This window comes from Protomyctophum bolini (assembly GCF_963924005.1).
Source record: "Protomyctophum bolini genome assembly, chromosome: 4".
Taxonomy (NCBI): Eukaryota; Metazoa; Chordata; class Actinopteri; order Myctophiformes; family Myctophidae; genus Protomyctophum; species Protomyctophum bolini.
Window position 1 is genome coordinate 2,044,231 of NC_137865.1, and position 11,609 is coordinate 2,055,839.

At 45.2% G+C, this 11,609-nt stretch overlaps 1 protein-coding gene across 1 annotated transcript in view; it reads right to left on the reverse strand.

Moving 5' to 3' along the window:
* The window catches only part of LOC308313868 (protein phosphatase 1 regulatory subunit 12A), a 64,273-nt gene extending 54,162 nt beyond the window's left edge, over nt 1-10,111 (reverse strand). The window contains exon 1 of the mRNA XM_080761195.1: nt 9,516-10,111. Coding sequence (XP_080617321.1) covers nt 9,516-9,893 — 378 coding nt within the window. The 5' untranslated portion in view covers nt 9,894-10,111. The remainder of the gene's footprint in view (nt 1-9,515) is intronic.
* Between the last annotated feature and the right edge of the window lie 1,498 nt (nt 10,112-11,609).

Sequence of the window (11,609 nt, forward strand, 5' to 3'; positions counted from 1 at the left end):
TGAGCAGAGACGTCATGTGGCAGCCAAGTCTAGGGACTTTTAACGTTTGGTTTAAGCCAGTGGTTCCGGAAGTGGGGTACATGGGGGACCCCCAGGGGTCCTTGAGGGAGTTCCAGGGGGTCCCCAGCTAAATGATACTTATAGGAACCAAATGGAGACGTATGGGTCTGTAACTCTGAGTGTAACAAATGGACCCGTTAGTACGCTCTCAGAGTTACAGTAAATGAACATTGATTTTACAATATGAATTGGGGTTCCCCCAGAGATAGAAATTATATTAAATGGGGGGTACGTAGAGTTAATGCATGTCAAACTGGGGGGGGGGGGTCCTTGAAATTAACCCATTCTGGGACGGGAAACCCTTTTGGTGTTTTAACTAAGCATAATGTTATACTTTATTGAAAAATAGCAGATCTACAAGCTCATAGCGCGCCACCGAGTGCACGCGCTACGAGCTTGTAGGTCTGCTATTTTTGACAAATCGTGAAAATGCGGCACAAATCTTTGAATATATATTCTTTCAGAGCGAACGCTTTTTTCTTTTTTTTCGACGTCAGGCCTAAAACGGGTTTAGAATCACTGATGGCCGTAAAAATCTCCCCTCATGGGGGTATCCCTGGCATGGCTCTTCAAAAGGTTTGGAAACCATTGGGTTAAGCAGTGACGCCATGTGGCAGCCAAGTCTATGGACGGTGGAAGCCTCAAGCCACGCCCCCTCCAGTGACTCATGGTGTTTGACAACAGCAGCTTGTGGAATGTTTTCCATTTCTGCATCTAATATCTTCCAAGTCCCCTAGCACCGGGGGCGAGAGACATAGAGACACACACACACACACAGTGAGAGAGAGGGGGAGAGAGACAGAGACAGAGACAGACAGACAGACAGACAGACAGACGGAGAAAGAGACAGAGACACAGACAGACAGACAGACAGTGCATGGAGCTCTGTTGTTGGACGAGAGAGAGAGAGAGAGAGAGAGAGAGAGAGAGAGAGAGTTGGACAGAAGTGATGGAAAGTTTGTACTTTGGAGAGTGTAGGCCTATATTTAATACCGGTTGCCAGGCAACCAGCAAGCAACAGCAGGAGAGAGGGAGAGAGAGAGAGAGAGGATGAACTGTAGTGACTCAGACCACACCAGATGACACCATATTAGCCTACATTAGCATGTTAGCATGTTTAATTAACACACCAGATGAGATGACAGCATATTTTGGAGAGAAATTAGACAGACTGCTGCAGTCTGTTGTGTTAGTTATACGTGTGTGTGTGTGTGTGTGTGTGTGGTTGTGTGTGTGTGTGTGTGTGTGTGTGTGTGTGTGTGTGTGTGTGTGTGTGTGTGTTTATTTTCAGCTAGTGCTCGTTGACGCTCGTTCTGTCAAATAGTCTATTCTAAAGGTATAGCATATACATTACATATATCACCCTGTGCGCATACTGTGCACAAATGGTATTAGCCTACATAAATCTTTGTGTTTGAACACAAAATGCATTTGTAGAACCCAAAAAAATGGGCCCTCACACACACACACACACACAATCATTCTACAGTTGTGGCCCCCGACCTAATATAGTTGAATTCCCCCGTCCTATTACATTAGCATCATGAAGACATTTTTAAAGCACAGCTCAAGACCTACTTCTACACTCTTGCTTTTAAGTTGATCTTTTCCTCACTGTACGTCATTACTGCTATTATTTTTGTATGCCTTGCTTTGGTTCGTGGTGGAGTAAAAGTATACAATATTTGCCTTTGAGGTGCAGTGGAGTTGAGGTAAAAGTACCGACAATTGGAAATATTAGTCCAGTAAAGTTTTTTTTTTTTTTAAAGCCTCTTTATTTCACGTTCAAAACAATCTAGATATTTAAGCAAGCAAATGTTCGGGTTGTTCACATACTCCCGAGTAGATTTTTTAAAGGACCACTTCACCACTTTTCAACATATCCTCACAAATAATCATGATAAAATGGCACGATTTTTCCCCCCTACTCAGTCCGTGTCTCATAGGAGGGCTGTGGGGCAGTTCATAAACCCGCCCACCAGTGACATCATCGTTAGGCAGGCTAAACAAGATTTTTCTTTTTACAAAAAATGTGAAGATTTTCATCATGGTGGGAACGATGGTTTCCATTTTCACAGTGCAACTTTTCAGGAATAGAAAGCCTGCCGTTTCTGTTAGCTTGGATTCCCCATCGATGATGTCACTGGTGGACGGGTTTTCTGCACTGCCCACACAGCCCTCCTATGAGACACAGACGGAGGACCTATTATATGAAGATAGATTGAAAAGTGGTGAAGTGGACCTTTAAGTACTTGAGTAAATGTGCATGCTTGTCCCACTCCCCATAATTTGCAACTATTTGATTCATCTAGAGTGCAAAATCAACATTCCTTTGTTGACAGCGAATCCAAATGTAAACCTTCTTTACCACGTGTGCAACACATTTGCCATGATATTATTCACGGTCCAATAGCTTTAGCTTTTGTTCAAATGCGGCAGTGCGCAGCTGAATGAAGCGGTTACAAATTCAACCGAGAGAAACAGCTGTGTGTCCTCCAGGTAAAACTTAAATTCTGGGCGGGAACCATGAGAGTATTAAAAGGACTGAACCGGAAGCTATTCATTTCAGTGGAAGTTGCTCAGTGGCGTTTTGAAGCACCCGGAAGAACTGTCTACTTCCGCGTTTTTTTCTTCCGATTTGGACACCCGTATAGAGAGAAGACTTCCGCACACCCGGCAGGCAATTTGGAGCAGGTGCGATGATGACAGAGAGTATACAATGTGAAAGAAGGGACATCCGCACACTGCCACTTGCTAGTACAGAGCAATTTTATTGAGCAACGTTTCGGTCTTGCGACCTTCCGATTTGGACACCAAGATTTGGTGCCCAAAATGCGGAAGAGCAAACAGGCGCTCAATGTTAAAAAGCCCAGCTGCACGGGGTTTCCTAGTCATAACTCCACGGGTCCGCCTGCAGTCCCCCGCTCTCACCACTAGGGCTGAGCGCCTCAACGTTGGCGAGCTGCACTGGGGGGGGGCTTGGCGGGAACCCCTTTTGGTGTTTTTAAGCATCGTGTTATATTTAGCCGTTGCAAAATAGCAGAGCTATAAGCTCGTAGCGCTGCAGCGAGTGCCACGCTACGAGCTTGTAGATCTGCTTTTTTTTTATTATCGTGAAAATGTGGCAGAAATCTTTGGATATAGCGGGTAATATTATTTCAACGTTTTTAACTCAAATGGTCAGTCCCTGGACAATATATTTTCAGATGGGGGTCCGCGGCCAAATACAGATAATTCTGGGGGTCCTTGACATGGAAATGGTTGAGCACCACTGACATAGAAACCATAGGTTTTTCAGAAGAAAAAAATATATATTTTTTAGATTCGGCATCAGGTCTAAATGGGTTAAAAGACCACCGTAAATGTCAATGTATGAATCTCACACGACTATGCTGGCACGCCACATAAACAATACACTTCAGGAAGGAGTCTTCCCCGACGAGGGCCATATAAAACCTGCCCTCATGCCACGATAGATAGGCCTCCGGGCCGGACTTTGGACACGGCTGCGTTAAGTCAAGACACATCAACGCTCATATGGATCATGTCGCTGCATAGCTCTTAGTTTACAGCCCTGTTCAAGCCCTGTAGTCCGGCAGGCTAGCCAACAGCTATTTCCGTCCTACACAAACATTAAATTCCCACTGACAATGAATGGAGAATTTCACGTCATATAGTGTCTGAGCAAATTGGCTTAGTGGCTATTTCCGTCCTATACACAAACATTGAATTCCCATTGACAATGAATGGAGAATTTTACGTCATAGTGTCTGTGTTTTCGATTGGCCTAAAATATTGTCTATATACATTACATTCGTGAATCCACCTGCTGACCGGCTGTCAGCATTGAGCAATTTATTTTATAGGGGGTTATATTAACAGCCTATACTGCAGGGGTATTCAACCTGGAAGTAATCCTGAATCATATTCCATCATATTCAAGGGCATTTGGAGAGAAATGAGACACTATACACTCACTCACTTCACTCCAGCTCACTTATGTACATGCATCTGTTGAATGATATTTATCCATCTATCCATCTATCCATCTATCCATCCATCCATCCACCATATTTCCACACTCACTCCAGAGAGCCACCATATCTCCACACTCACTCCAGAGAGCCACCATATTTCCACTCTCAATCCAGAGGGGCCACAAAACAATATATCCACACGTGCAGACTTTTGGCTATTTCCACCTTTTGGCTTAATGTTATGCTCTCAAGAGTTAAAGATCTACAAGGGTCCATATGTGGTTACCAACTAACATAATTTAGCCTGGGACCACACGGGAACCCCCTCAAGGACCACTGGGTTAAAAAAAAAAACCCCACTGGTCTAAACTATGTACCCCCAGTAGTAGCGTGGCTGCTGCATGCATAGCATGCGTCATGTCCATTTGAGGGTTTAATCTGTCTGTTTGTAGTGGACGTAAAGCCATCGCAGCAACGCAAGCTATGCTTAAAGTGCCACAGGGAATCCTGCTCGCCGCGTCGGTGGAGAGGGCCTGGATGACACTGACACGATCCAGACTGTGTGACCGTGAGCGGCCTCTCTCTCTCTCTCGGCCCGTTATGACTGCACACGCAGGCCACGGTGCATGCGTTGGTTAGACACGATGCGACAGTCCATACCGTCGCTCCCGATAATATGCATGGCCAGTGACAACTATATAACCCGTGGCCGAGTTTAGTTGCAATCTACTTTAGCTATTGAGAGAAATAGCTTGTAGCTTGTAGGTCTGTCGGGATTTAGAAGGCATTTGTAGAATCTTTTCTCAAGCCTAACTCACCCGTGGCTCCCAATATGCATGATTTGATTTGATTAGATTGTTATTGGCCAGTTACAAGTAACCCGTTTGCCGGGTTAAAACTCACCCGTGGCTCCCGGCATGTGTGGCAGGTTAAAACACTTACAGCGCTATAGCATTTATTGACAAATGACGATATAATTCACGCCAGCATTTTGGGACAAGGCATAGGAGATACAGGGGATTGAAAGAAACAGATAGAAGGGCTGTTTATGGCGATGAGGATCTAAGATGGCGCGACCCAGTGTTATGACAACAACAGCTAGCAACCCGATGCGAACGTAAATAGCATTATGACTTGATCGATCGAATGCACTATAAAAGCGAAATTGCCGTAGGGCTACGCCAATTGGCGACTTTAAAGTGCAACTTGAAGTAACTGATATTATTATTACTGATATAATTATGAATCCATCGAAGGAAGACGCTGGTGCGAAGCCAGTGGCATGCACATTTAGAGGGGCAGGTGCTCAAGGGAAAAAAGGGCCCCTTGTGCAGCGCGTGGAACCGGCCGGTTGCCTTAATAGTGTGAGATGTTTAGATGTTGGGGCCTAAATAATATTAGAAGCTTTTCATCAGTATGGTCCACATACTGTACACTTGTACAGTGTACTGTACAAAAAAAGGGGGGGGGTTTCAAAAGGGCAGGGGATGCTCTAGCACCCTCTAGCTTCTATCTGTGCACGCCACTGTGCGAAGCACCATAGGGGGATGACATAACGACTAGCTCATCGTTACGTCACCCTTGACACACCCTACCCAACACTCAACCCTAAACCTAACCTCACAGGAAGCCACAGGTTAGTTTTAACCTGCCACAGGGTTGGTTTTAAAACTCATTCACTGCCGAGTCTGAGTAAATGAATAAATATTTCATCCCCTGCCAGCAATGTTCCGTTTTTCCCTTAGCTTTAAAAGTAGTAACTAGGCCTGTCACAATTATTACATAATCGCAATTATTTGAGATAATCACTTAAGCACATAAGCACATTCAACCTTGTAGATCTGCTATTTCCTATATTTTGTCAAACTAAATTGATAGAGAAAAATATTGAAATAAATATGAAATGTGTAATTTCATATTTTTGTGATTCCTTTGTATATTTAAAGGGGCATTACCACTCATTTTCAACATTTTACTATGGCATTAATATACCTTAGAGCTGTTGTGTGGCTTTCTCACAAAACAGTAAACAAACTAGCATGCAAGTGTGTAGGCTATACAGAGTGCAGCTGCGCTTTTCTTTATTTTTTTATATCATTTTTATCCCACGATTTTGTAACACATTTTTCACCCCTGTGTCAATTATCTAATGTGATCCTGGGCTCTAGTCTACACACCCTCCGCCAACCTAGTCCCCATATATGGGGGACAAGGGGAGAGCAACGGACTTGAACTCATGCTTCCTTCATGCCTCAGTGTCCAAGTTGCTCCTTTACACCTGACAGGGGGGATGGGGGGGGTTCCCTGGTTGCACGTATAGCGCGTGGAAGGAACACGTTATTCCAACCAGTTCCTTTCCCTTCCATCAGGCGCCCCGGCTGGCCAGGGGGAGGCAGTTTAGAGACCAGGATTACTGCTTTTTGTGAGGGTACCTACCCTAGGGGACACGGGGAGAACATGCAAACTCCACACAGAAAGGCCCTTTCGCCTAACCCGCCTCGGGTATGGGCACTGATGACGCGGAGGAGGAAACACGGTCACCAGTTCAATTATGATTATTTTGGGGGGTGCCCAGTTCAATTAAGATTATTTTGGGGGATCCCCAGTTCAATGATGATTATTTTGGGGGGGTCCCCGGTTCAATTATGATTATTTTGGGGGGTCCCCAGTTAAATTATGATTATTTTGGGGGGTCCCCAGTTTAATTATGATTATTTGGGATGTCTCGCAGAAGCCTAAAATGTTTGACAACCACAGTGTACTAGGCATGTAACGATATATCGTATATCGATATCGTATTAATCCTGACGATATGAATTGATTAATATCGTGAAAGATCGTATCGTGAACCTCATATCGTGATACGAATCGTATCGTGATTTGAGTGAATCGTTACATGCCTACAGTGTACTGCGCAGAGAGACAGAGACAGAGACGGCGACAGACAACGATGAAATGTCATTAGAATACAAGTTTTTCAACAATACTGTCCTGACGCACCGCGAGCGCGCAGCGACGTCGTCCAACCCTCTTATATTCACTCGCAGAGTCTCTATTTGAGCGAGGTTTCGCGGCCGCAAACACTTCTATTGGTTGAGATCTACACACGCCACTAGTTATTGCGTATTTGATGGGTTCAGGCTACGTGGCAACGCAGTGGTCGACACGACACTCCATATCAGGACAGTTTTTTCACACGATATCTCCGTCGCAACACTCACTCCTTGCCTGTGTAGATGAGGTGTTACACCTAGATGATATACAATTTGGGATGGGACGATAAACGTTCGTCCGTCCGGTCAGTCAGTCAGTCAGTCAGTCAGTCAGTCAGTCAGTCAGTTGGTCAGTCAGTCGGTCGGCCAGCCAGTCAGCCAGCCACCCATGAGTCAGCCAGTCACAATCAGTCAATCAGTCAGCCAGCCATCCAGCCAGATATCCGGCCAGCCAGTCAGCCTGCCAAGCCAGACGCCAGTCAATCTGTACTTTTATGAAAAGGTCCATCACTTGTATTGGAGGAGAAAGGATACAAATATGATGGCGTGACCTCGTTTAACCTGACGCCGATGTTATAAAACATTTAAAAGGAATAAATGCCAAACAATATTGACACTGCAGTGTTGTCTTCGTACCGATTAGTGGAGCTTGAATACAATATGTCACAGGGACAGACATGTTCATTGGCTGATAGCAATGTCCTATAAACTCCTGGTGGAAATTCCACCAATGACACAATGTGTCACTAAACAGACCAATGACAGCTCTCGCTCTCTCTCTCTCTCTCTCTCGCTCTCAGAAAACATATGTTTACATTGCCAAAGCAAAAGGCACAATACAATCAAAACAACACACACACACACACACACACACCGTGTCATCAACTTTGCAAACAAACAAACGACCTCCACGACAATAATAATTAAGTGAATTATAATAAACCGTACAAACCCTGTGGCATTGATACATCTATATATGTAATGTCTAGTGCGTTTCTGTTTAAGGGCATAAACAACTCGACCTGTTCGTGGAGTAACTCGAGCTATTTTATTGCACCAGGGCCAAGTTTGGCTGCTTTTTTTCCCCTCCTCCCCTTTTCTTGACAACATTGGATACATTGTATGACCGCTCTGTGCATCTGGCAACTACGTGTCATAGAAGTGTTACTTCTATTTTGACAACAAAGTAGCCTTACATCGACACACGCAGTGGAACAATATGATTAATGCATCCATTTCTAACTCCGGGAAGTGTACTGTACAAGTGTATACTGTAATTTCCCTGTGCGTGGGGAGGAAGGGGACTGTCACAAAGATGCAGAACGATGTTATACTATACATCTGATTGACTTTCATACCCCTTAAAAGATCGGTTTCTCCAGATCGGGTAAATTGCAGATCACCGATCGGGTCATTTGGAGTGAATACTGCACGATCGCCGATCTGTGGCCGATCGATCGGACCAGACAGTGTCCGCCCTGAAACTGGGAGGTCGGTGGTTCGATCCCCGGCCGGGTCATACCAAAGTCTGTAAAATTGGGACCCATTGCCTCCCTGCTTGACAATCGGCATCAATGGGTTGGATTTGGGGGTCAAATCAGCTAATGATTCTCTCCCGAGAGATGGGTGAAATGCGGAGAACAAATTTCACTGGGGTAAAGTGTGTGTGACTAATCGTTCGACTTCGACTCTACTCCCAGAGTTAGGCGACAACAATAACAATCAAAATGCGTAGGACTACTTCGTGAACAATGACAACAACAACAATGGCAACAAAGTAACGTTTAACACCCAGCAATGTATCTGTCTCTGAGTCCGGGAGTTGTACAAATGTAACCAAATGGACAATGGTGCAACGTGTTTTGTGCAACACAAAATAACTTGAAAACGCAGTAACATTATGGCAACAATGTATATATCCATTATCCACCATGGCTAAATAGCCTAACTCTGGGGAGTTGTAACAAGTTGTACATGTATCTGAGTTACCAAAAAAATAAAGACAATCAAAATGAGTACTTTCTTCTCCAACCATAACAACAAAGTCACTTTAAGTTGTAAATGTGGCAACAGTGTATACATTTCTAACGGGGAGTGTCCTCCAAAATGTAAACATAATGCAAGTACAAGGTGTGTAACTTACTTTTGGAGTGGCGTTATAATCATTATCACGGTTAATTGAATTAATATTTGAGTATTATTAGAACAAGTCGTATTGGTGCAGAGCTGTCAGGGTTAGGATAAGGTAGGCTAATAGCCTGCGAGTATAATGATAATGTAATAAAGTCTTACTTGGTACAGTAACAGAGCCGTTATAATGTAAGTTATAAGTATAAAAGGGTAGGTATATACAGGGATGTCGGGTATACAATTAAGTTACAAAGTATAATAATAAGTATAATAAAGTCTTACTTGGCGCAGAGCTGTCAGGAATACAACTCATAAAGTAAAATAATAAAGTATAATGAGTGTAATAAATTCTTACTTGGTGCAGAGCTGTCAGGCCGTCCACATTGGCGTGGTTGATGTCGGCTCCCTGGCGGAGTAGCACCGCCACCTCCTCTCGGTCTCCGGCCGAGCAGGCGGCCATGAACACGGCTCCCTGGGCGAAGCGGACCCGGGCGACCCGCCCGGCCCCGGCGCTCTGGTTCTTCTGTCCTCCGCCGGGGCCCGTCGTCGGTGGGCCGGGGCCCCCCGGTCCCGCACCGCCGGGCGGGCCTCCGGGACCCCCCGGGCCGCCGCTGCTGCTACAGTCCTCCCGCGGTCCTTCCCCGGTGTCCGTCTCGGAGCCAAGCCAGCGCTGCAGCTGGTCCTGGCGGCGCTGCTTAGCGGCTTCGGACCGGGAGCGGTCGGTCGCCGCCATATTGTTTCCTCTTCTTCTCCTCCTCTCTCTCTCTCTCTCCGTGTGGTTGTGTTGTTGTGTGTGTGCGTGTGGGTGCGTGTGTGTGTGTGTGTGTGTGTGTGTGTGTGTGTGTGTGTGTGTGTGTGTGTGTGTGGGTGTGGATGGGTGGACCGTGGCTCTTCTGTTTCTGGGTCCTCTCTCTTACTGGTGGACTCTCTGCTCTCTTTGCCCCGCCGCAACAACACGCTCTACCGCCGGGGACAGAGAGGAGGCAGGCAGGCAGGCTGGATGGCTGTCTGTCTGTCTGTCTGTCTGTCTGGCAGGGTCAGTTGTTGTTGCCAGAATGTGCGCGAGAAATAAGCGGAGGACGGGTTTGGTCTATAAAGGTTCCAAAAACCTTTTCATGTAAAGCACCCCCAAATTGACAGTAACTATAGCCCCGCGGACCCCCATTTGAAAAGATATGCCAGGGACCCCAATAAGAGAAGATTTCTACGGCTCTCTAGCAGTGATTCTCAACCCGTTTAATTTCAAGGACCCCCATGCAGTTTGACATGCATTTATAGTCTACAGACGGACCCCCATATACAGATGCCATTTATATCTCTGGGACCCCCAATTTATATTGTAAAATCAATGTTAATTTAACTCTGAGAGTGTACAAATGGAACGAAATGGAACCGTTAGGGTCCATTTGGTTCCAGCTAAACTATCATTTAGCTGGGGACCCCCTGGAACTCCCTCAAGGACCCCTGTGGGACATGGCGGTCCCCAGCGGTTCCTGTGTTTTGGCTATATAGAAGTGTATATTTGTACGTCTCTAAATGTTATGATGAATTGAACATGGTGAACCCTCTTGTAAACAAGCGTCGTGCTTTATTGGTCGTCCACTCACAGTTGACAGTTTTGTATTGAATTGTGCTTGAAATGTACTGTAACTCTGCAAACTGGTAATAAATACTTCAATCAATCATACCACGAATTTCAACCTATCTTCACTTATTTTTAGACGTAGGCCTAGGCTCCTCCGTCCTTGACATGACAATGTGTGACAATTAATACTGGTTTAAACAACATTAGGAAAGGAAACAATCCCAAATAATATTTGCAAGAAACTTTATAGAAAAAGAGGCCAAACCTCGCTTATAATAAGCGGACATGTCACCCTGTTCCGGGCTGTGTCTGGTGGTGGTTGTCTAAACCCCTGGCCTGTTGCGCCCCCTGGTGGGAACCTCTAAACATGACACCAGTGCAATCTGCAATTTGTAACTGCATGGCGGTCCCCTGTAATGTAATTTGTGTGTGTGTGTGTGTGTGTGTGTGTGTGTGTGTGTGCGTGTGTGTGTGTGTGTGTGTGTGTGTGTGTGTGTGTGTGTGTGTGTGTGTGTGTGTGTGTGTGTGTGTGTGTGTGTGTGTGTGTGTGTGTGTGTGTGTTTTTTTTAATCGTTGGTTAGTCACCTTTACAACCAGGTACAGCTTTTAACCAGGCGTTTGTGGAATGAGCAACACTGCTAAATGTGTGGGTTGCACCCCCAAAAATTGCTAAAATGGCAAATGGTTGGTACTATTCAACTATATCATTACTACTCGTCCTGAATACAAGTTCAAGTTAATGTCTGTGTTTGTCCCCGAAGGGCGATTTAGTGTGTACCATGCAGCAAAACATAACAAGGCAGACATGGATCACATACAAAACATGGTATGCTATAAAAGCACGTGGTACACATAGAACAACTA